At 31.2% G+C, this 26,196-nt stretch overlaps 2 protein-coding genes across 2 annotated transcripts in view; both read left to right on the forward strand.

Annotated features, from left to right (window-relative positions):
- The window catches only part of LOC139499401 (uncharacterized), a 333,926-nt gene that overhangs the window by 280,706 nt on the left and 27,024 nt on the right, over positions 1-26,196 (forward strand). The gene's annotated exons all lie outside the window — the stretch shown is intronic.
- On the forward strand, positions 13,927-21,462 carry LOC139499399 (uncharacterized). Its single transcript, XM_071288077.1, has 5 exons — positions 13,927-14,244; positions 14,747-14,884; positions 17,636-17,719; positions 18,452-18,559; positions 19,448-21,462. The coding sequence occupies exons 1-5, from the start codon at positions 14,071-14,073 to the stop codon at positions 20,327-20,329; spliced, it is 1,386 nt and encodes a 461-aa protein (XP_071144178.1). The 5' UTR covers positions 13,927-14,070; the 3' UTR covers positions 20,330-21,462.

Raw genomic sequence — 26,196 nt, forward strand, 5'->3', positions numbered from 1 at the left:
AAACGCTTGTAAATTTTGAAGAAAAATTAAAAAAAAAAAGCAGAGCTTACTAAATTCCTGGGTTTATAGAGATTTAACATATATTAGAAAGATCACTGTCATTAAATCACTAGCTCTACCTATTCTAATTCAATCTTTGACAGTTTTGCCAAACCCGCCTGATGATAAAATAAAAGAAATTCAAAATATTTTTTTCAGTTTTTTTGTGGTCAAGAAAACAGGACAAGATTAAAAAAAAAGTTAAAATAGGTTTATTTTAAAATGGGGGGTTGAAAATGCCAGATATAAGATCTTTTTGTTATTCATTAAAGATGACATGGATAAATAAACTTTTAGACCCCTTGAATATATCCCCATGGAAAACATGGTAAATAGATCAATACAACAGATTTGGAGCAGACAAAATATGGTTGATGACCCCTGATGGTATCCAAAAGATTTCTTCAAAATTTAATAATTTCTGGAAAAACATTTGACTAAAATGGAATATCCTAAACACTGTCACTAATGGCACTGCTGAAAGGATCATGAAACAATCCATATGACTGAACAAGAGTTTGAAAATTAATAATAAAACTGTCTTTTATCAGAGGTGGGTTGAATCAGGAGTTTTCTTTGTAGGTGATTTACTTGATGAAAACATTTTTTTTTTACTTGAAAAGAATTCTGCGAAAAATCTAATCTTAATATTAATTTCTTGGAATACCATTCTTTGCTTCATATGATACCAAAAGACTGGAAAAATCTAATCACTACTTCAGAGAAAATTACGCACATATATAACGATACATTTGAATTTATAAAAAACAATTAAAAGTCATGTCAGTTCTTTTATACAAAATTCTTGTCAATGTATGCAGAACGTCTTACAAAACAAGAAGACAAAATGTGTAAGGAACTAGGCATTCATATAGAAAATTGGGATTTCATTTATAGCTTACCCTTTTGTTGCACTAAAAACAACAAATTTAGTATGTTCCAGTTTAAGATTTTACATAGAACTCTCGCTACAAATGTATTATTGCAGAAATATGGGTTAAACGAAACTAACTTGTGTAGTTTCTGTAATGAAACTAAAGACACGATAAGTCACCTTTTCTGGGAATGTTGAATGTGGAAAATATTGTTCTTGGGTCAGAGTCTTGGGATGTTTCCCTAAACTTACTCACTATTCTGGTTAAATATTACATGTATACATGTCGCTTTAATACTTCATTACCGACTCTTACAGGTGTCATAGCTATGACTAAAAATTCCTACCGAATAGAAAAAATATCTACCTCCTTTTACAGATCCCCAAAAGCAAGAGAGAAATTTGACAGTAAAAGGGAAGTAATTAAAAACTCAGTTCACATGTGAGGAGAGATTTTTCTATTTTGAACTTACTTAAGGCTTTATAATAGTTCATGTAGAATTAATAATATGGTGATGCACATCACAAATGGACAGTGATTTGTGTGCATCTTAAAAGTACTATCTATGTTTATTGCTATTGTTGTATATATATATTAATATAATAGTTTTTTGTTTGATTGTATTTGAATTATCTCCCCTTGACTTAGGTTGACATTTATTATGTGATTCTGTCCAACATGTTATCTGTTAATGATCTCTGGTGGCCTCTCCTGGTACCTCTCATGTTAAACATCATTGTATAGACAGTGATGCATGTGAATAGAGGAGAAGGCTGATGCCATCATTAACCTTATCAGCATATTCAGGTATTCTAATCCAGAGTGATAAAGGATGTGTATGATCGAGTAGAAAATTTAGAACAATTAGCATAACTAACTTTTTAATTTTAGACTGTTATTGAAAAATTTAATATCAATACATGTATTATGAGTTAACTATATAATTATGTATCACAATAATTGGTGTATTTTCAGATGAAATAAAAATAAATTACAAACAAACTTTGCAATTGAACTATTGTTTAAACTTAACACTTGTAATGTGAAAATTGCTCGTAGAAATTATTCAACAATTGGTATCAGATCACATATGTATTGCTTTTTTCCAAAACTCTAAAAATAAATCAAGAAAATCCATAACATAGGGTGGCAAGAATTTCGATGAGTTGTCAACACAACTAACATCAGAACACAAGAAGGGTGTAATATTCTAACCAAGAAAACTATGATGAACAACTGGACAAAATAAACTATTGTAAACTAAAACGAGAAATAAAGTTTCAAGAAATTCAAACAAATAAAAGGGGAGAATATATTATAGCTCACACAACTATAGAAATATTGAAAAAAGCATCAAAGCCCAAAGAGTCTTTCAAAACTTTATTTGAAGAGAAGATCATATTGGTTCAAGCAGTAACAGCAAAATTTAATTTTCAACAACTTGACAAACATACATCTGATGGGGAGATCCGCTTGAGCCAAAAATGCGTCCTTTTGCGCCACAACTTTTTTCTCCTAATGATACGTTTGTGCTACATGTTTTAAAATTACATAATATCATATGCACCAAAAACAAAACATACGATTGTGCCAATTAAAATAAAAAATACTTCCCTACTCCAATATTCGGACTTGGAACTGGTAAATTTCTTTTCTGAAACATATATTCTTCTTACTGCTGTTGCATGGATACTTCCCAATTAAATGTATGTAGTAGCTTGTAACTTCACTTTATCGTCCAAAATCACAAACATTGAAGTATGTAAGGCATAAAACAGTTTATAATAATTCTTATAGAAATAAAGCCCTTATGCATGGTAGGAACAAAGAACTGTGATATCAACATATGGTCATGTAGTTTTCTAGGATTTTCTTATTGCAGATTTAAGGTATGATAATATAGTATTAATGTATGGACTTTTTCATATTGGCACTATAACATGCCCCATGTATTAATTATGGCTAAAAACAACTGTTTTAATTGCCCCGAGGAAAGACCGAGGGCCGTAACAACTGTCCAAGGTCATTATTAATATCAAGGGCATGTTACAGGGCCAATATAAAAAGTCCATATATTTATAATTTTATTAAACAACTATAAGACAACTTTAATTAAGAACAGTCTTCGAGTCTGCGATCCCAATATAGCTAACCACAAATATATAACAGGACAAATACAGAAAAAGACATTTTATAAAAAATGTATTAAAAGGTTTTAGTTCTTCGACTTAAGAAAGAGTAAGAATCTTACCGTGAAAAAGATACAGAAATTTCATAGCTGAACTTGTCTTTTCAAATTTACGATGGATGTTTGGTCAACATTGTCAGTTGTTATTTCTGATTTTTCATCCAAGTACTTAATTTTATGCTATTAAAATTCATTTTATCTAGCCAATTCAAAGTAGCTGGGAAGAATAGATCAGACAGTTTAACTATTTTTAATCTTTGAGTAGTTTGCGTTCTGATGATTGATCAACGGAAATGGAACAGTGATAATAATCGAAAGTCGTACTTTGAAAGGCCTTGAAATATTTCCGTTTCAAGTCGTTACAAAACACTGAACATCATTAAACGTGTTTTTGATGAGATTGAGTTTAAAATTTTTTATTAAAAGACATAAACGACATTTTGATTTCGTAATGCACGGGTGAGATTTCGTGATGCATGACAGATGATTTCATAATGAACAGTTGTCAAAATTTTGCTTTTATAATTATATTGTAGTAATTTGGTTAATAAAACAGTTAGTAAAACAAAGAAATTGGTTATGTGTGCTTACATTTGTAAGTTTAGTAAGAGATATTAGAGCTGTACACTTGCGGGTATATTAAGAAAACTATTTTTGTTTCCTCTTCTATAACTAAATTAGAACACACTCATACAATAGAACAAATGATCATTACTTAATATACACTTTGCTGCACAACTGCGTTGGACGCAACAAATATATAAAGGTTTGCCAGTTTTCTAGTACTGGGTTGATAAGCTGCTGGTTGATTGATAATCCCCCAAAATAATATCAGGACAGTTAAGTTTCGACTGATTAATGCTTTTAAAAAATGGTTCAACTTCCTCATGAAAAGTTGACTATAGATGAAGTGGTTATTTTTATAGACCCCTCTTGAGTCTACGGCTCTTTAGTAGTTATACATCACATCGCTTGAGACACATTGCATGCGCATTAATAATCATACAATTAAACAACTCATTGATGTAGACAATCCAATATTGTAGAAAGTGACATGTATAAACTAAACACATAGTATTATATGCATAATTATCAAACTAGTGAAGAAAATGTTAACATAGATAAAAAAAAACTTAACACCGCATATTATATGTATAATTGTCAAACAAGTGACTGAAATAGAAAATATAAATAGAAACTAAACACAAGATACCATATGTATAATTATCAAACAAGTGATGGCAATAGACACATAGTTAAACACTTAACACATAGTATTATATGTATAATTGTCAAACGAGTGACTGAAATAGAAAACAAAAAATAAAAACTAAACACAAGATATCATATGTATAATTATCAAACAAGTGGGATATTGATCACCACTAAACACATAATATTAAATGTATAATTGTCAAATCAGTGATCGAAATAGAATGATACGTAAACACTTAATATATAATATTATTTGCATAATTTTTCACCAGTAATAGAAATACAAATATAGATAAAAACTTAGCACATAAAAGTATATAATTGTATAATTGTCTAACCAAATATGGAAATCGAAACATAGATAAAAACTAAACACATAAACGGCAATGAGTGACATTTGGCATTAAGCTTAAATGCTAGGAAATAGCACTTGTCCAGATATTAATGTTTATGTCTAATATGTAAATGCGAGTACATAAACAGTTTTTCATTAAAAGTTATAAATACATTTTGTACATTTTATCATAGAGTGGACGTTATGAATTTCAACTAATTAAATAACGTCTCTAGGTTTAACTCGGATATTACCAAAGTTATTTTTTGAACAAACTGGCTGTCTTGAATAATAATTCCATAATACAACAAATATACTAAGAATACGAGTTAACACAAGTATAATAATGATGCATACAAAAAATTATCACTTTATACGCAATTAGTTATAGTAATAATGGTTAAGTACATAGCGTGTACTGAAAAATACATGGTTAATTGATAAAACAAATTTCAATCATACTTTCAATATTAATATACAAAGGCAGGTACGTTCATATCTTTATGTATTTATATAATGTATTCCTAAGGGGAAAATGAATTAAAAAAAAAATTCAACAATTTTGTGATAAGAGATAAGATACTTCTATTTTTAATAATCTTTGTCTTACGGCAACTATAATTTATTCTTCCATAACTGCAGTTTTGGCTTTTAATTTTTCTTCCAGAACATGTTGAAGAAAATGCAACGTATCGAGAAATATGTGTTAATCTAATATAATTTGGTTGATAATTGAATGAATATATAGTTTATATACAGTTTTGATAGTTTGTTTTTGTTTTATTAAGTATCACAGTTATGTATTGTTTATGTAATGTTGTTGTTGATTTACACACTTGCAGTTCTTCTAGTGTGACGGCTTTGCATGCGGTAATTGTTTAGTTTTTAAATGTTATTTTCATTCTCTAAACACCTGCGATATTGACCAAACATCTGCGATACTAATATTATTAAAGTAACACGTCAGCAATGATCTTTAGTGATCTGTTGTACATAGTTCTCGTGATAAAAATTGTGTAATACCAGATAACGTACAAGCCTATTTGACATTTGGTCGTATATTTCTGCAAGAATACGAACACCTTCAAATTTCTGGTTTTGATTCTTTGGTCTGAGTGTCGGGGATTCAAAATCCATCTGTTGTGCAACGTTTTTGATGAAAGTTGTGTAATACTAGGTACCATGCATACGTACTGTACAAGACTATTTATCATTTGGTCGAATGTTTATGCAAGTTTTTGAGCACCTTCAAATTCGAATTTTATTTTTTTATTCTTTAGATAAATCAAGAAAAGCGTGCTGGATGCGTAAAACAAATTTTCTTATTTTCAAATGATTTAAATAACCTCTAAGTATGTTTCTTTAACATGTTTTAGGAAATTGAGAAAAAAATGAAACCAATATTTTTTTTATCATATCTTCTGTAAATCTGTTGTATATGTTTCTGATATGAAAACTTTGTATGTTTTGGTTGCATTCTTCCAAAAGCTATGTTTTCTTAAAACATCTTTGATACTATAACAAGTTTATAAAAAGTAAAATCACAAAAATACTGAACTCCAAGAAAAATTCAAAAAGGTAAGTCCCCAATCAAATGGCAAAATCAAAAGTTCAAACACATCAAACGAATGGACAACAACTGTCATATTCCTGACTTGGTACAGGCATTTTCTAATGTAGAAAATGATGGATTAAAATCTATTATACTAGAGTCTCATGATTTCGATTACATTTGTACATAACATAAGGTTGAACATACCAAGTGAAAATGAAACCCAAAAGTTTAAGGTATACATATTTCATAGAAATACGAAATGAGGACACAAAGACGAACATGTTCACAATAGGCAAGCGATGCTAGATTTCGTATTCATAGAAATGACATTTTCAAAATTAACGAATTAGGAAGCTAAATTCGCCACTTTTGTCGTAACTTTTGGACTATTTTAAATCTCCGTCTATTTCTGAATTTAATTCTAACATATTTTTGATTTTCTTATCCTGGGGCCGTGTCAATGAAAGTATCCTAGGATATGTCCTAAGATAGGTCTTATGACATTATTTAGGATGGTCTTAGGACGTGTCTGAGACATGTCTTAGGATGTAAAACAAAGCTGTCTTAGGACAGTCCTAACTATGATGGTCCTAGGACCATCCTAACACATATACATTTAATTGAAAAAAATATACAGAGATTTCTATGACATAGATTTTATTGTATTTTAATATTTATATATGTAAAGAGAGGGAGGGTGACTTGTATACGGAAAACAATTAACGCAAAATAAAAGTTAAAGATTTAACGTAATACTAATAAATACGTTAATTAAAAATAAGATGGAAGATATAAAAGATTTTAATACGAAAACAAAAGTTAATAGTCACAAAACTTTTTTAAATGTGATTTTCGTGCTGCAATTTTAGTACCTAAAATAGTTTTGTCCTTAGGTCCACTCGATTTCATTACATGTATCGAATGAGGATTAGTTAAAAAAAGAAGTAATTTTTTTCCCATATCTAAATTTTTATTGCACCGTTTTGGTAAGTCGCAAAAATGTTGCTTTACTGATAGTATTTTTTAGGCTTCAAAAAAGGCAACACGAAATAATTTAATGTAATACAATTGAATCTTTAACAAAAATTGAAAAAAAAAAATGTTTTATAAATTTAATTTTTATAATAGTTTGATAGTTAAATATTGTATTAGTATTTTTAGTATTGAGTTGATGCCATATTTGCTGTTTTTATTACGTTTTAGGACATTGTAACCTTTAGGACTATCCTAAGACACCTATTTGTATGTCCTAACTTTAGGACCAAATTTAGGACATATCTTATTTTAGGAGACTTTCGTTAACCTGACTTAGGACTAAGACGTGTCCTAAGACCATCCTAAGACATGTCCTAGTCCTAGGACAGCTTCGTTGACACGGCCCCTGTATGCTAACATTGCCCATGTGAAATTTTAAAATTGTTTGTATATAAATTGAACAAAAAAATATGTGACGTATACAATTTTCTGACGTCAGACACGCGAATCAATTGTTTCTTTAAAATTGTAACACGATGATGACTGCTGTAACCATTATTGACTATTTCATTTATTGTGTCGTTTAGTTCACGCATCACTGTAAATATAACGGAATTTGATGAGACTGTCATACAACTTAAAAGGTTAAGCGCTATAAAACCAGGTTTAATTCACCATTTTCTACATTTGGAAATGTCTGTACCAAGTCAGGAATATGACAGTTGTCGTCCATTCATTTTTTATGTGTTTTGTCATTTGAATTTTGCCAGGATTAGGGACTTTCCGATTTGATTTTCCTATTAGTTCAGTTTTTTTCTTTGTGATTTTCCCTTTTCCTATATTATTATAAGACAGGCTTCATACATGTAAATGGATTTCGCAAGCGAGATGACATCTATAGGTAGTCCAGTATAGTCTTTTAATTTATTTTCCTTTATATTTACGATGTCCAAATATTGGTAGATGCGTCCATCATATCAATTGTTTCAAGTGATTCTATGCACTTTAACCATGGATCGATTTTATGTGCCGATAATTTTCCCTTGTAAGTTAAGTGGTCAAACTGTTTATATCTAATCTTTCATGTTTAATTTTGTATTTAAGTGGTTACAGTTAAGGTATTTGGTCTAACAGAGCAAATGGATAAAGGAAAGATGTTTGTGCTCACGTTTGAATCCAAGTAGAAAGCGTTTCGGTGATGACATGATTTATCATGACCATTGTCATAATTATTAATTAACTTTTAACCAAACTTTGAATACCTTCATATACTATTAATCTTCTACTACCGGAGTAGATTACAGTAGCTGTATTTAGAATAAACGTTTGGACTGTTTGGTCTTTATTGCTTTTTAACTTCATCCTGATCACGTCCAGGAATATGAAAGTTGGTATCCATTAGTTTTATGTATTTGAGCTTTTGATTAAGCCATTTGATTAGTAACTTTCCGTTCTAAATTGTCCTCGGATTTAATTTTGTTTTTGTGATTTTTACTGTTTTGAAATTTGCATGGTAGAAGTTGATAATGTTTTGTCACTTTCAGCTTGTAATCGATATGCCTATCTTGATTGACACGATTGAGTCCTCAATTCCTCAAAAATTTACACGTTCTTTAGCTTTAATGATTTTGAAGCTTCTTTCAAAAGCTTCAGTAAAACTGCGATTTTAACTTATGTTGCGTTTGTAAGTTTCAAATTTAATAAACGCCATCACGACTTTTTTTTTTTACTTTATGTAATATCCGTTTAACAGATGATATCAGATATGTTCCATATGTTACCGGGTTTTTTATAACATGAATAAAGAGATGGTTGCTACATGTGGAGTAGGACTTGCTTAACCTTCCAGAGCACCTGATATCGCCCCCATATTTTAGTAGAGCTCGGGTTTATTAATTTTTTGTTTTCTATTTTATGTCTCGAGTACTATTGAGTGTCTTTTTGTCTTTTTATATTTAAGCCATGGTGTTGTCCGTTTGTGTTCTATGTATAAGTTTTAATGTCAATCTTGTATTTTCCAAACCACTCTTTTACAATTTATTAGAATACACTATGTATCATTTTTGTTATTGGTAATTCAAACTGTAGTCGATGGGATTTCTTGTGTTTAAAAACATACAATAATAAAGGACTTAACACATTATCCCATATCATCTAATAACTGTAGCCATATTATACAAACGGAGTTTTTGCATTAATGTATGTATAGCCGCATATGCTGATCTGATTTAATTCTTACATATGTATATAATAATTGTATTTTGAAAATCGAGTGGATCGACTTATTTCGCAGATTGAGAGCTCTGGGATTTTATGGAAACTGTAATTGTCCGACGTATTATTGAAGATTTATAGCTGATGTGTTTAGGTTTTGAAAGGCATACGATACAGTTTTGATCCTACATTGAAATTTCGCTGACAATTTGCATGTAGGCTGATTAAATCAAATATTTTTATAAAAAATATATCTTCATGTGCTACTTTTTGAGTAAAGTGAGATCGAAATTTATATATTTTCTCAAAATTCGAAAGAAATACATAACTTTTTGGTTTTAAAAGATTAACAAGCTGGGTTTTTTTTTGGTAAAATTATTTGTAAATTCTGTTTGACATCAATGTCCTTTAAATTTGTTCTATTTTTTTTAAAATAACTCATATTTAGTAACATAACAGTCAATCTGAATGATCATAAAAAAATGTTTAAACGGATTTCCTATAGAATTTATATTTTTAACATGGCAATTCCCTCTTTAACAACGGCAAGATACTTCAATTTTCGTGAAACAAAACGAAGATGATAGGGAGATACAAAATGATGCGAACGAAAAACACTAAACATTTTGATGACATACCAAAGCGGAATAACTCTATACATTTTTTTAAAATTATATATTCAATGAAAAATTGTTTAGTATAACTATAAGCCCTTATGTTTGGTGGACATTTGCAGTTTACCTTTTTGTCGATTTTCGAACTCAAGTATGTTTTATAAAATATATGGTAACATTTTTGTGGTCTTAATTTCTACGTACCATTTGTGTTGTTGTACATTTCTATGTTAAACGTTTGACGTTTAAAGTGTAATACATATCGATAAGAATTACACTGTCATGAATACACGTAAATGAAGACCCCAAACACCGTCAAACTCCTCATTTTAAATTATGTACATTTTGCTTACCGCCAACATTGTACAATTATTACACACATAGTTGACGATATATGCGGGAACTACACAAAGTTAAGGATACTATATCTATGTTGAGTTATAAATGGTGAAAAGAACATTTGATAAGTGTCTCATATATAACCAGAGACCTTGTTAAAACAAACTCATATAAGCAACCAGCTTATAATGTTGTATACCATACGGTCCTTTCGTGTTCAAAAGACTCGTCAGGGAGGCTCGCATCAAATATTGAAAACGCTAAATAAAGAACAAGCAAATCCATACTGTATAGACATTAAGTTACTATATAGAAAAAGGAAAGGCCCCGATTTAACAACATGTAAAACAATTCAAAATAGAAAACCAGCTGTTTGATTTATGACATCAAAATTAAGACAAAGCAACAAATAACCACTAAAAATCGTTAGATAACATTTGTTTTGGTTTAAGACAGGTATATAAAGGTAGGGTATTATAATATAACCCTCGGTCTATGAAACGTGGTGTAACAATACAAGCAAAGGACAAACTTTTGGCTTGTTGGGTGTATGATCAATCGTTGCGAATAAACATTATAAATGAACAGTCAACAAGCATAAAAGGAATAATGTATCACATACCTTGATTGCAATCGATAAATATCAGAACCATACATTATATCTTAGGTTCTACACCACAAACAAGCATTTTGTTATATCATTAAGCTTATTCACTGATTGATATGTTGATAGTTTAATTGTGGATTAGATCGCATTTGCCTACTGTTTAGCTATATGAGATCTCTTCATTACTGAACCAATCTTTCTTTAGAAACGTGTTAAGCTTATATTTTTTGTTAAAAGAGTAATCGATTGATTAACCTCGAAATCATTTTCATTTAATACTCTTTGCTCATGACGGATTATATTAAGGGGATTATTGTACTGTACTTCAAGCTTGACCGACGTAAAACTATGTGTTTACTGTCACAAATTGAGTGTATCAAGCATTGCATAACATATTGCAATGCAGTGGCTAATTAGCTAATCAGAAGAGGCACATATTTGACTTTTTAGTCTTTTGAGAAATTCCATTCCCAAAAATATATTGAATTCAAAATTGTGACATTCTTCGGTTGACGGCTGGTTAAATGTGGAATCTTAACCATCAAATATAAGGGCAAACTGATTTGCTCACTAATGTGCATTCTAATAATAAAAAAAAAAGTTTCAAGATTGAAAATCGCAGAAATAAATTAGTATGGCGTTCATTATCACTGGACTAGTATATATTTGTTATGGGGCCAGCTGAAGGACGCCTCCGGGTGCGGGAATTTCTCGCTACATTGAAGACCTGTTGGTGACCCTCTGCTGTTGTTTTTTATTTGGTCGGGTTGTTGTCTCTTTGACACATTCCCCATTTCCATTCTCAATTTTATCTAGTTTTAAGGGGTTAGTAACCAGTAATAAACACACTTGATCTGAAACGATTATTTTAATATGATCATCTATTACAAAACTGCGAAAAATATAATTGAAGTCAGTCTATCGGTCAATTTCAAAAATTCAAAATTACCTTGCAAATAATTATGATCTTATCAGTCATTATTTAGCATACAGTTGTCGATCTTTAAAGTCCAAGTATTGAATTGTCTACAGACTAAAACACAGTTATAAATTGACAACAAGCGATTTCTGATCAGTTTTGAATTTACTGCAAAGGGATGAGTGTGAAAATGGACCGAACGACTGAACATAAATTTGAGAAGGGAAATAGGGAATATGTCGAAGAGACCACAACCCGAACAAGGAGCAGATAACATACGAACTCAACTAATAGATCTTCAACGCAGCGAGATAAGTCCCTCACCCGGAGGTGGTCCTTGGCCGCCCCTAAATAACATTGTTTACTAGGAATTGAAGATTGAAAAACATGGACACCACCAGAAATCGTATTTCGGACACATGTTAAAATTGAAGGTTTATAAAATAATGTACGATATGCTTCCACTGTCAATAAAAATTGATGGCGAAATAAATAGCTGATAGATTATGATTATCCATCCTGACATTGGATTAGATTTATCTTAGTATCATATTCTCCTCTGAATATCAGGACTACATTGTTCGACGCGTCCCACTGGTGATATTGAAAACGTTTGCATATACGATTGAACTGCAATAGCATTGCCATACGCATTATCCATGTTATCGTGATCTTGATATATAATTGCAGACGTCTCAGATTGTACCAGAAGTAAGTTCCCGTTAAATTGTTTTAAACTATAGCATTGGTATGCACCGATCCTAATGCAGGAGTATGTTGTTCAGTGTGTGTCGTTTGTTGGAGTTGATACTAGATGTTTCTCGTGTAGATTAGACGAATGATTTTTCTGATTCAATTGTTTTACAATAATCAGTTTGGAATGACTTTGTAGCCAGCTGATCAATGTGCACACAGGCTATGCGTTGAAGGAAGGCATTACTTTCACCGATACTTTTTAATTTGTTTTATATTTTAACTTGGATCAAGAGTTTTAATTGACATTCATGCCACATCTTTCTTTATAGTGTCATATAATGAATAATTAAGTGATGATTCGATATTATTTTTCAAAGTGAATGTTGCGTGATGAATTATTAAAGCTGAATCAGCGTACATTAGTATTTTGTTTTCAAGGAAGAATAACAGTAAAGTAAGTTGAATACACATTTATTTGCCTTGGCTGGCTGAGGGGAATATGAGGATTTATTCCATATTGATAAAATATTAGTAGGTTTTTCTATATGAATTGGATTTTGAATAAATAAGCATATTCACCTGCGGAAAAAGGATATTCACCGCGCAAAACGTCGCGTGCTTTTACGTGTATAATTTTGGTAAAAAACGTTTGATGTACAATTGATTTTGGTTAATATTTTCCATTACATTCATTTCTCTCGGAATATGGAATAAAACATTTACTGTCTTTTGCTTCAGTAAATATGTGGTTTAATTGACTTTTGAAAAACTGATATTCACTTCGGCCGTTGGCCTCAGTGAATATCAGTTTTTCAAAAGTCAATAAAACCACACATTTACCTCATCAAAAGACAGTAATTGTATAGAATTCACCCTCAGAATGTCGTATTTGCTTAGGCGATCGATGCGCTCGAAAGATATGTTTTTTTGTTCGGTAAATACATCTTCATATTCTATCAGGCAGTGGGTATAAATGTAAAGTGTTTTGAATGGAAAAAAACAGGAAGCAAAAATCATGTTATTCCTCTTTGCGTCAGCAAAGTTAGTTCAACTATATTCATCAGAATAAAAATCATAACAACATACACATCAATGTAGATTTTGGAAAAACTCCCAATATAAATTTATTTCCCAAACACGGATATATATATATATCAGTTAATAACAAACGTTTATGATATCCTTGACAAGGAACTATTTCAAAAAGTGTTGTTGTTTACATAAACAGATCATAGTGATGTATAATTAGATGCGATTGGTATTTTTCACAAAAAAAATCCATTGATTATATTTAGATCAATTGTTTGTAAGTTGGTATAAAAATAACATCAGTTTCATGTTTTTTTTACCAATTGAATAAGGCTTTAACGATCAATGTGAAATGACAGTCTTTTTAAATCTATTTTTTTTTTCAAATTTGTGTGCTTGATACTCGCTGGATGTGGAATAGAAATGATAAATATGTAAACCAGAACAACATTTGATGACACGCACTCAATTATGTTGACTTATAACTCGACTACCTTAGATGACTTAGGCTTCTGCAACTCTGCAATATGTGGGATAGAGGCTTTTATAATTGGTGTCATTGGTATTGTTTGTTTCATCCTATCGTTTGCTGTGTGTTGTGTTGCACATTTTAAAAGATCTAGACGTAATTCATCGGTCTCAGAGGTAACTATTGATATGGTGAATAATATGTGAATAATATGTGAATAATATATGGTGAATAAATGGTGAATAATATTTGGCACAACTTTTTTGAAATTTTGATCCTCAATGCTCTTCAACTTTGTATTTATTTGGCTTTTTAACTATTTTGATCTGAGCGTCACTGATGAGTCTTATGTAAACGAAACGCGCGTCTGGCGTATAAAATTATAATCCTGGTACTTTTGATAACTATGTGAATGATATTATGAAATTTAGCAAATGCCATTTCTTGCGTTGTGACATGTAGATACTTTTGTTTTTAATATAGCTATTTTTCCTCAAAAGAACAAGTTACATTTTAAAGATCTGTTAATATTTCAACTAAATCAATTGACATGAAAATAAAGTAAAAGGTGAATATACAAAACGCAGTTAATAATGTTATTGCATTTTTTTCATTTTTTTTTTATATTTGAAATTAAAACAAATAATGATAACATTTGCTGAGCTCAATTGTTTTTAGGAGAAGTACTTCAACAGTATTGAAAATGGAAAGGAAAATCCTTCCTTGGAATACGGATATGATGTCACTAATGCTTATACCATGTATAAGGAGCCACAGTATGAAGAAATAAGGCGTTATGATAAGGACCCAACTAATGTAAGCAGAATTAAAATAATACAAAGCATGGACAGTTCATATCAAAATTATGTGTAGAGTAACTACAGATAAAAAGTCGTTGCTATTGTTTTTTTCCAACAATTGTTCTATGTGATTTTTTTTTTATATATTATGGAAATTGCATCTGGGCATGTTTAATTGAAACTATTTTCCCTATGATTAATACTGTTTTATATTTTTTTAAACTAGTTTACTTTTTTATGATTATTTTTAAACTAAATTACTTTTTTATGATTATTTTTAAACTAGTTTACTTTTTTTTGATTATTTTCAAACTAGTTTACTTTTTTATGATTATTTTTAAACTAGTTTACTTTTTTATGAATATTTTTAAACTGGTTTAGGTGGTTTTATACAAAAACAAAGTTGACCTTTAATACATTTAATCTTATCAAATGCAATAGTTTGAATCAATTGCTGAGTAGTTAGTGTTCATACCTATAAACCAATAAAATGTAGTTGTGTTTTAATTAATTGATAACAAAATCAATGTCTTTTAAATTAATAAAAGAAGAGAAGATGTGGTATGATTGCCAATGAGACAACTGTCCACAAGAGACCAAAATGACACAGACACTAACAACTATAGGTCACCGTACGGACTTCAACAATAAGCAAAGCTCATAGTCAGCTATAAAAAGCCCCAATATGACATGTAAAACGATTCAAACGAGAAAACTAACGGCCTTATTTATATAGAATATGAACGAAAAACACATAAACAAACTACAACCACTGAATTACAGGCTCCTGACTTGGGACAGGCACATACTTAAATAATGTGGCGGGGTTAAACATGTTAGCGGGATCCCAACCCCCCCCCCCCCCCCTAACCTGGGACAGTGGTATAACAGTACAACATAAGAACGAAATATAAAAATCAGTTGAAAAAGGCTTAACTCATCAGATGCACAAAAATATCACATTTTGCCATAACACGTGAAATTAAATGTACCCTTGTATAACGTTTACTTTATTTTGCTTGACAAATTGTAAACACTTGTATGTCGAAATTTCACCTGCGTGAATTACTGTTAAACCTTGGTTTATTTGAGTATAAACTGTTCTTGCTTCTGAACCTTAGTTATATTTCAATGTTTAATTTCCAGTCATACTAATGTAAATTAAATATTCGATAATCAGCATTTTGTATGTGAATGTTATTTACCGATAATTTACTATGACGTCAAGCATGGTTAATAGTGTCGTCTGTATTATGCTACATCATGTTATGGTACATTCGATCTCGGACATATTGCTCTTTTTATTGGACAAATAAACAAAGTTCTCTTTTTTTTCTTTTCAGTACTTTATACTATTCACTTGTATTATTATTCTTTTAATGACTGACTTTTTTTTCGAAACACTAATGATATTGCCCCCAGATATATACAACTTAAAATGTATAGGAGAAAACCATTTTGCTGGTCTTCAGTACTCTTCAACTTATTTCTTTATTTATGTTGGCTTTCTTTATTCTAACATTCCGAATGAATTGACGAACGTGCGCTTAGAAGACAACAATTCAGGCCTGTTTTCTATAATTGCTTTATACACATTTTACATTTATGTTATGTAACATATACATCATGCATAAGCGAGAGGCGAAGGAGACTTGTTTAAGGTTAGATAATGTTTTAGAATTTTCATTAACCAAAGAACATCGTTACTTTTATTCACAATCAAATAAGAGTGAATATATATACTATACTATTCAATCAATCACCTTATCATGAATGTATACAGTTATATATAGTGCCGGATTCGTAGGGGAAACATTTCTATTGTTTCTAAAATTCTTCCTTAAATGACTTTTTAGTATAACTTTTATTTTTCTTGATCTTAATAACATACATGAGTCGAAACTTCTATAACATGTATAATTAGATATTGGAAAATACATTAAAAATTCCCATTTCGATAGACAAAAGTTTATACTTATATTTATAACCATGACCTTCAAAACTTTCAATTCTGAGAATCGTTTTGTCCATATTTGCAGTGCTACTTGTTAAAAAGTTTTTCAAAGATAAAAGTTTAAAAATTGTTCAAAAAGTTATGAACTATGTAAAACAAAAATGGATATACAAAAGTAGGTTTGTCACAGTAAATGTAGTATTGTTCTCCACAGTCATTACATAGTGAGTGTCCGCAGTCATTGCAGTATGATATAATGGTTTGCTGGTACGGACGTCTAATGCGAATTTTGATATGTACTATTTTTGTGGTGTTATTGTCCAATATTGATGTAAGGGTTTGGTCTGCTATTTTTCTGTTACTGTCCATTGTCATTGAGGTATGGGTGTCCTTAAGTATTGCTTTTGATCTGTCCCTTTTTTTCAGTGTAGCTGTCCACTGTTAATGCGATCAAGGTGTCCTCTGTTCTTAGAGCATTAGTGTCTATTGTTATTGCAATAAAAGTTTCCTCAAATTTGATGTGTTATTGCAGTATGAGAGTCCCATATTATTGTGACAATTCTGAAATGTAGCGTGTATGTTGTTCACTGTTGTGGTACATGGTTTTCCAGGTCATTGCAATGCAATCAACTTTTAGTTAGTCAATATCCGTTCCCAGTATTTTTTAACCATTTGCAAATATATTAATCATAGTTTTCCGAGAAAAACAATGATAGTTTGAAACCCGGATTTGTTTTCTCTCAATCAATTTATGACTTTTGGACACCGGTATACTACTGTTGCCTATTTCATAGACTAATCCTTTTATTTCAGAAAGAAAGAAGACCACAAACATCCCCATACGCTTATGCCGAATCATGCAATATAAGTAGCCATAGTGGTGGTCAGAAAAAACAGGTAGATAGTGGAACAAAAGTGTAGCTCATTTGTGTTATTAGTTATTGATATCTAAAACATTCATCGAAAATGTATATACTTTTAATATAAACAACTATTTGCTATATAATTCATGAAATAGTTAAAGTCTTTACAATGTGTATATTCATATAAATCGATGGTGTTATTCATCCTCGATTAAGATCGATTTAGAGTAAAGCCAATTTATGTTTTCAACAACTGATGCATCGACGCAATCTACCATTTGCACATCTATTCAGGGTGAAACCTGACTTAAGTATTTTCGGTTTTTCCAGATTGTGTTGCTTTATGCACACTTAGCTTACAAAACAGGTTTTAAAGTTATACAATATCACCATCTTTTCTGTTCGAACATTATAAAAAACCGAAACGGCAGAAATCGTACCGCTTTCGCTTTCAAATTGTCAATATATTTCACGCATGCATCATTGACGTGCAGTTTAATAGCATTTATGATAACTTAAAAGAGTCTCATTGTATGACCTAGAATACTAGAAGTTTCCAAAACTACCAATCAGGTAATATGTACATGTTATCGTGCTGTTGAATAATACACATTGAAATTTGGTTCAAGGTTGATTGTAAGAACATACTTTTGTATGTAATAACCTCAAAACTATCAAATTCAGTGAAAACCAATCATGTATATACTAGTACAAGTGTGTAGTGTATTAATTAAGTACTTGAATAATGATTTTTTTTTGTTTACAGCAAACAGCTTCGAAGAAAACTTTAGAATATGATTACGTTGACGTTAACGATTTAGAACATGAATACGTTGACGTTAACGACATGAAGGGAAACTTACAAAGACAAATAGTAAGAATGAGTATATAAGAATAAGTTGATATTGTGTAGCCTTTGTAATCCAACCGGCGGGGGGGGGGGGGGGGGGGGTGGGGGGCAGTAAAAATGTTGAACTGAGCAGGGTGTTGGAATACTCATTTTTTAATCTTTATCTGTGTAAGCACTTTCAAGAAAAAGGTTTTTGTCAAGTACTGTAAAATTCAGACCATTTAAACTTTCACCTTGTTTGCGTTCAGTTAACTTTGTAGACTTTTTTTATTTAAGCAACGTTATGAATGAATGACTGAATGAATACTTTATTTGCGAAAGCATAAATAATATGCTATGGCAATCCATAAACAATTTGCAAGTATATACAATGTGACAAAACAACCGATAGCAGAGAACAATACATAATATAATAAAGGTACAATTAATTCACAATTAAATGTTTTACTTGCTTTGTTAATTACAATAATAGATATTTGGTAAGGCGGCATCTCAATACATTTGATTTGATCACCTTAGTACTTATTTTGTTCTGCCAGGATAAAGGAAAATATATTGTAGAGTTGTATAGGGTCTTTCTATTTTTTTTTTTTTCTATTTGCATTCATCAAAGTTTTCTAAGTTATTTACTAGCATAATAATTGATATCCCATTACAAATGCAATAGTAATTGAAGAGATCACCAATACGCTCAATTAATGATATAAAAGTGTGATAGTATGACAAATTTCAAGTAATGTGTCAGGTCGCATGATAAACAAACTAATATAACAAAGTTAGTTAAAGAGGAAATGTTAAACTTTACGTTTAAGGAACTTATGTTAAGATTGTTCTGAAATTTTTATCTTGCCATGATAACAAGTTTATATATATTTTACGTTCAGCATATTTATCGTTTTATTTATTTTCTAGAATTCCAATAACCGTTGTTATATCAACAAACAATTTACTGATGATAACGAAACAAACGACACAGCTAACGGGATGTCTAACAAGATATATGACAATTCGAATGTGTCATGCGACAAATTAACCACTGGTTTATCCGCAGATGATAAACAAAATGAGAAAAAAAATAACGAGCGTGACCAACTCATCACTGAAATGAACAGAACACTTGCCCAGAAGAAAATTCCACGTAACGGTATCCAAACAAAAGATAACATGAATGACAATGGTGATAGTAATACGGAAACTGACGCAGACTATGAAGACGCTTCAAGCTCGATGTGGAACATGTCGTCTCCAAATAATAATCCCATCCCTAAACCGAAAACTTGTAATAGAAGGCCTAATAGATGTCAGTCAGGCAAATGTGATTCCAGCAACTCTCCTAAATATACAATCAATCAGCATGCTCTCCCTCTAGACATGCCATCATCCGGTCCTAAATGTACAATCAATCAGCATGCTCTCCCTCTTGACATGCCATTATCTGGTCCTAAATGTACAATCAATCAGCATGCTTTCCCTCTTGACATGCCATCATACGGTCCTAAATGTACAATCAATCAGCATGATTTCCCTCTTGACATGCCAGCAACTCTCCAAAATGTACAATCAATCAGCATGCTCTCCCTCTTGACATGCCCTCATTCGGATTCCAATGATAAACGAGCGAGTGATGCAAGTGTTACGTACGATAGCGATTCTCCTGATTCATTAAATAGCCGACAGTTTTCCGATTCCTCGGATGATTCATATATGAAAATGAAACCACAGATTCATCAAGATTCGGGAATTATAAACGTTAGTTATAACGTAATCAAAAATGTCATTGTTCATAAAAAATAAATTTCATCATCACAGTGATTGTCTCTGTCTCTGTCTATATCTGCGGTCTTTTTTTTAACTGGTGTGAAACATGTCATTATTAACATTAAAAGTTTCTAATGATATATACCAACACTTCACGAAAATTTAATCAATCATTCAATTGAATGTCACTTAGTCTTTATTTTTCTACGTAACGTGTTGTGACAAGTGTACTATCATTTTTTTGTTTGTCTTGCTTTTAAGTTATGGCTTTTTCTTGGGTTTTTTATCTATGATTTTGAATGTCCTTCTGGTATCCTTCGCCCCTCTCTTTTAACACTTTTAAAAAAGTTAAATTTCAATATTCAAATAGTTTTAAAAATCTTAAACCACCGCAAATAGACCCAAAATTAGCTTTCACGTTAACATAATCATGCATTTTACTTTTCGCTCAATATAAAAAAAAAGGTGACCATTTGATTATAACCAATATCATATGTTCTTGTTGGTATGAATAGTCTATGCCATTTATTCCGTTCAGAAAATATACTGTAAAATTTATTTACATACTAAAATGTATATATACTTTTTTTTTCCATTAGGATTAACATCATGAAATAACTTCTATTCCGTTATAAGACCACCACTTCACTCCCTCGAGTTAAGAACGGGAAACAAATGCCTACTCAATCAATACCCCTCCAATAATATACTCATTTAAGATTTGTTAAGTAGCACTTGTCTTCCGTAAGATTTCAAACATTAGTTGGAAATTGGCATTTTGAAAGATGAAACATTTAAAATTCAGGATCTACCTGGTTTCTATGAAGTTAAACTTAAGGTAAAATACTTAGAAAGCGAAAAAGTTGAATAAATGGGGATTTTGAATTGGTGGTCTGACATCTATATATGAAATGTTAAAGTATGAATGGGGCATAGTGTACTGTGGATATTCATGTGTTATTTTGTGTTTATTTATGAATAGTTTTTTTTAACTATTAGCTTATATCTGTTTATATAATTGCATTTGTAATATACAAATACTTCCAATGATTTCTATATTTTTCAATTTTTTGTAAATTATTTTCTTGTGTTAAGCGTTCCGGAATATACATACTGTTTTTGAAATATGTTTCCTTTAACAACTAATAAAAACAATTAAACATTAAAAATAACATTGCATTAGTATTTTCATCAATAGTCATACATACATGAATATCTAAGATCCTGACAGTTCATGCTACGTTTTGCATTATGTTTTTTTTTTTTATTTGCCATCAACCAAATAAACTCATCATAGATACCAGGACTAAATTTAGTATGTACGCCAGACACGCGTTTCGTCTACAAAATACTCATCAGTGACGCTCGAGTCCAAAAAAGTTGCAAATGCCAACCAGGTGTTATTTTTATACTGGATATAATTTTGAATATGAAATTACTATTTTAAACTTTTTGAAACTTTTTTTAGTAAAAGTTTTGATTAGCAACTTGTTGAGTATGTTGTATCATTGTAAATATAACGGCATTTGATGAGACTGTCATCAAAGTGAGAGGTGTTTAGCACTATACATGCTATAATACCAGGTTTAATTACTATTTTGAACTTTTTGAAAAAATTTTAGTAAAAGTTTTGATTAGCAACTTGTTGAGTATGTTGTATCATTGTAAATATAACGGAATTTGACAAGACTGTCATCAAAGTGAGAGGTGTTTATCCCTATAATACCAGGTTAATCCAACACTTTCTGCATTTGAAAATGCCTGTACCAAGTCAGGAATATGACAGTTCTTATCCAATCGTTTTTGATGTATTTTGTCATTTGATTTTGCCATGTGATTATGGACTTTCCGATTAGATTTTGAGTTCATATTTTGTAATTTTATTTTGTCTAACTATAATCTTCGACTGAACAAAATCGGAAAAAAAAATAAAAAACACACGACCGTTATTATTCTCCAAGATTACGCTAAGCATTCAACCGAGGCTGCAAGATACATTTCCAATGCTAAACACAGCATCTCACATAAGTTATGATTTTTTTAACACTTTAAGTAGATCATCCCTTAAATGTTTTACATAATTATTATTGACAATTGTTAAGAAAAGAATGTGAATGTATTTCACGACCACTGTAATCGTTAGATATACATTAATTTGTAAGTTTTTATATTGTTTTTTTTTTTTAACGAGCCCGTCTTGTGTGCTAATGGACGCATGTCTTTTGTCAGTTAACCTATGTAACTTTACAATAATCGTGCGGTTACTGCTCTTCAACATACATGTGAAAAGTACATAACAAAAGAAACATGATCATCAATTTGAGGAACATTTCAAAAGGTTCAATCCTCTATTAAATGGACAACTCGATCGCATCAACGAATACTGCTGACTGGATACACGCATTTCTTTATGAGTAAAATGGCACAATTAAACTTGGTTTTATAGCTAGCTAAACTTGTCACTTTGTTTGGACGTCTGTATGACAGATATATTGCTTTTGTTCTTTTATTTTAATAAACACGGGGTTTGGTGTTTTTTTTTTTGGGGGGGGGGGTGAAATGGGGGGGAAAGGGGGATTTCCAATAGTCAGCACAAATGATTTTTAATAAATGGTCGAAACCATGATTACCATATTCCCCATTTATCATTTATGATAACAACTATACTATTTCATCTTGACTTGTTAAATAATTTAATTTATATGGTCCAGAAATAGCCTTGATACCCCTCCTTGTCAGTTTCACATCAGTTACATCTTATCAAATGTAAACGGCAAATTTATTATAGATTATATTTAACGGTCTCTATCTCGTCAAGGACTTCCTGAGTATGGTATGAAGTATATTATTGTATATGTATAGTATTGTAAGTGGTACTTGGTGATATCCGTGTTTTACAGGAAATATATCTATTGATATAATGCAATAATCGTATTCGCAGACTTGTTTATAATAGTCTGAGATTTTTTTATGTAAACAATATACATTATTCAATAATTAAAACCCGGAAATATATTTTGATTGATAATATCAATGATATGGCATTAACATTCTTTTTTTTCTGAAAAAATGTTTGTTCATGTAATATGGATGTTAACTGTTATAGTTATGTGGTGATCAACTCGTATTTCGTTTTTGGTATTTACAGTGTACTTTTCAAATATGGATTCTTTTATGAATGTTTTTGAACCAAACGTCATCCACAGACCAAAAGACTAACATTGCTAACATCGAATCGTATTCGTTTGATATTTGTAAAAAAAAACACTATCCAGACATGATCAGACAGAAAAAACTAAAAACATTGAAAACTAATGCTAAACGGGTTCATTTGGTCTTTCCATATTTACCTGGAAAACCTTTTGATTTATTTCTGTTTTTAATAATTGTTTTCTTCCGCCAAACATGTATCTTTCGTGTGATTATTTTCTCCCGGGATGATCTTTAGGTTATTGGTAAATAATATAAATATGTTATGCGCTTTTGCATTTGACTCTGCTTACCTAAACGTTATTGTTATCCCTCCTTACATTGTTTATCTTTAGTGCACAACGTATTCGCAACCTTTAAAGAAATCGACATACAATGTATTGTCTAAGTTGCTCTTAAATCCAATAGGTTGTTTTCTTCAATATTGTTAAAAACGATAAAAACACTCAATATGAAAGTTATTCATCCATCTTAATTAGACATAAGTGTATGAATAGAGATATAACTTGTCAATCGCAGCAGACACTCAATGTATTCAGATTTAAGGTCATGTTAATATTATTACTTTTATTCAGCATCGCTACTCACGATGGAAATTGTATAAGATACATGTATTAACATAATCTATTTACTGCATTTTTATTTGCAGTATGTCGTAACTTATTGGGTCTATCAATGCCCATGTTCCGTCAATCTTTAAAGACCCAAATGTTGCAAAACACCTATCCTACCTCCATGACAAATATGTTGTTGTCCTCGCAGATAAAGAACGAAACAACATCGTTTTTGTGTGTAAAACTCATTACATTAACTGCTTGATAAACAAATTAGGTATTGACAATTCATTTGGAAACTCAACATATACCCTCACGACACTTACCAAAGAGGAAATCCTGGATAATCATAGGTCTGTTCTGTGTTCCTTCGGAATTTCAACCAAAGATGAAGAACTGAATCTTCAATCACTGTATATCTAAACTACATAAGTGTCCGTACAAACAACGGTATATTGCTGGGTCTTCCAAGTGTTCGACGAAACCTCTTTCTAAATTATTAACATCTATTTTATCAGCAATCAAAGACGGGCTTTAAAGTTATTGTGAAACTACCTATTCTAGAGGTGGCGTGAATCAGATGTTGATACTTAAAAACTCCAAAGATCTTTTAAAGTACATACAATCTAACTCTCTTTCATCTTGTAACAGTCTTAAAACATTTGACTTTTCTACTCTTTACACAGGTATTTCACATTCCAAATTAAATGACAAATTAAAAGACTTGGTATTACTTTGCTTCATAAAAAAGAATAGCCAAGGTAGATACAAGTATCTTGTCTTAGGGAGGGATAAATCCTACTTTGTAAAGGATCACTCTGATTCAAACAAAACATTCTCTGAAACTGATATTATCAAGATGCTTGATTTCTTGATTGACAACATATTTATTACGTTCGGAGAACGTGTTTTTCAACAGACCGTCGGCATTCCAATGGACACAAACTGTACATGTGCCCCTCTACTTGCCGACTTGCTTCTTTATTATTATGAGGCTGACTTCATGCAGGAACTTCTTAGGAAGAAAGATAAAAAGTTAGCAATATCCTTAAACTCTACTTTCCGCTATATAGATGATGTTCTTTCACTAAATAATTCAAAATTTGGTGACTATATATGTGAAACGCATCTATCCCACCCAGCTAGAGATAAAAAGAGAATATTATATGGCGTTTTCAATATCGCATCCGTATCAACCCGAGACACCAATATAATCCCAAGAGCTCTGCTCGAGGGATTATATTGGTTGAGGGTTGATACGGTGTGTGATATTGAAAAAGCCATATCATATACACTTTATTATATAAATATACCTGAAGTAGATATTTTTTATGTGACATGACGTCATACAGATTAGAGTTTTGATAAGGCTTTTGCAACAGTGACTGCAATCGATGACGTGACGTCATAAAGACTAAAGGTGTGATAAAGCTTTTGCAACCGTGCTGATATCGATATCTTCACGGGAGGCTAATACAGCACGCTTGCCATTGATTGTATTACACATGCAATTTATCTGTATTTAGTACTAAGTATATTAAAAAGGATACTGCACATACAGTTAAGTCGGCCTCATATCATGACTTACATCTAGCAATTGACAATGAGGGTCGGTTGAAAACATCATTTTACGACAAAAGTGATGATTTCAACTTTCCAATTGTGAACTTTCCATTTCTAAGTAGCAACATTCCAGCAGCACCTGCATACAGGGTATATATCTCCCAATTGATACAATATTCTCGTGCTTGCATTTCCTATCATGATTTTCTTGATAGAGGGTTGCTGCTCACAACGGAACTATTAAACCAAGAGTTCCAAATGATGAAGTTGAAATCATCCCTTTATAAATTTTACGGACGCCATCACGAGTTGGTTGACCGTTATAGAATAACTGTTTCACAAATGATATCGGATATGATCCTTACGTGGTAACTGCAATCCCCCTCCCTTTCATAAATGTGACCTACCGAATTAGACTATGTACCGGATTTGTTTTCACATAAGCAACACGACGCGTGACACATGTGGAGCAGGATCTGCTTACCCTATCTGGAGCACCTGAGATGACCCCTAGTTTTTGGTGGGGTTCGAGTAGTTTATTCTTTAGTTTTCTATGTTGTGTCTATGTTGTGTCTA

Source organism: Mytilus edulis, chromosome 12 (genome assembly GCF_963676685.1).
Source record: "Mytilus edulis chromosome 12, xbMytEdul2.2, whole genome shotgun sequence".
Taxonomy (NCBI): domain Eukaryota; kingdom Metazoa; phylum Mollusca; class Bivalvia; order Mytilida; family Mytilidae; genus Mytilus; species Mytilus edulis.

What these genes read in the sequence shown, in the direction of transcription:
- LOC139499399 (XM_071288077.1), top strand. Translation starts at nt 14,071, where the DNA reads ATGTTGACTTATAACTCGACTACCTTAGATGACTTAGGCTTCTGCAAC. An exon ending in GTGGTGGTCAGAAAAAACAG is followed by an intron (nt 17,720 to 18,451) that starts GTAGATAGTGGA and finishes TTTTGTTTACAG; the next exon opens with CAAACAGCTTCGAAGAAAAC. An exon ending in GAAACTTACAAAGACAAATA is followed by an intron (nt 18,560 to 19,447) that starts GTAAGAATGAGT and finishes TTTATTTTCTAG; the next exon opens with AATTCCAATAACCGTTGTTA.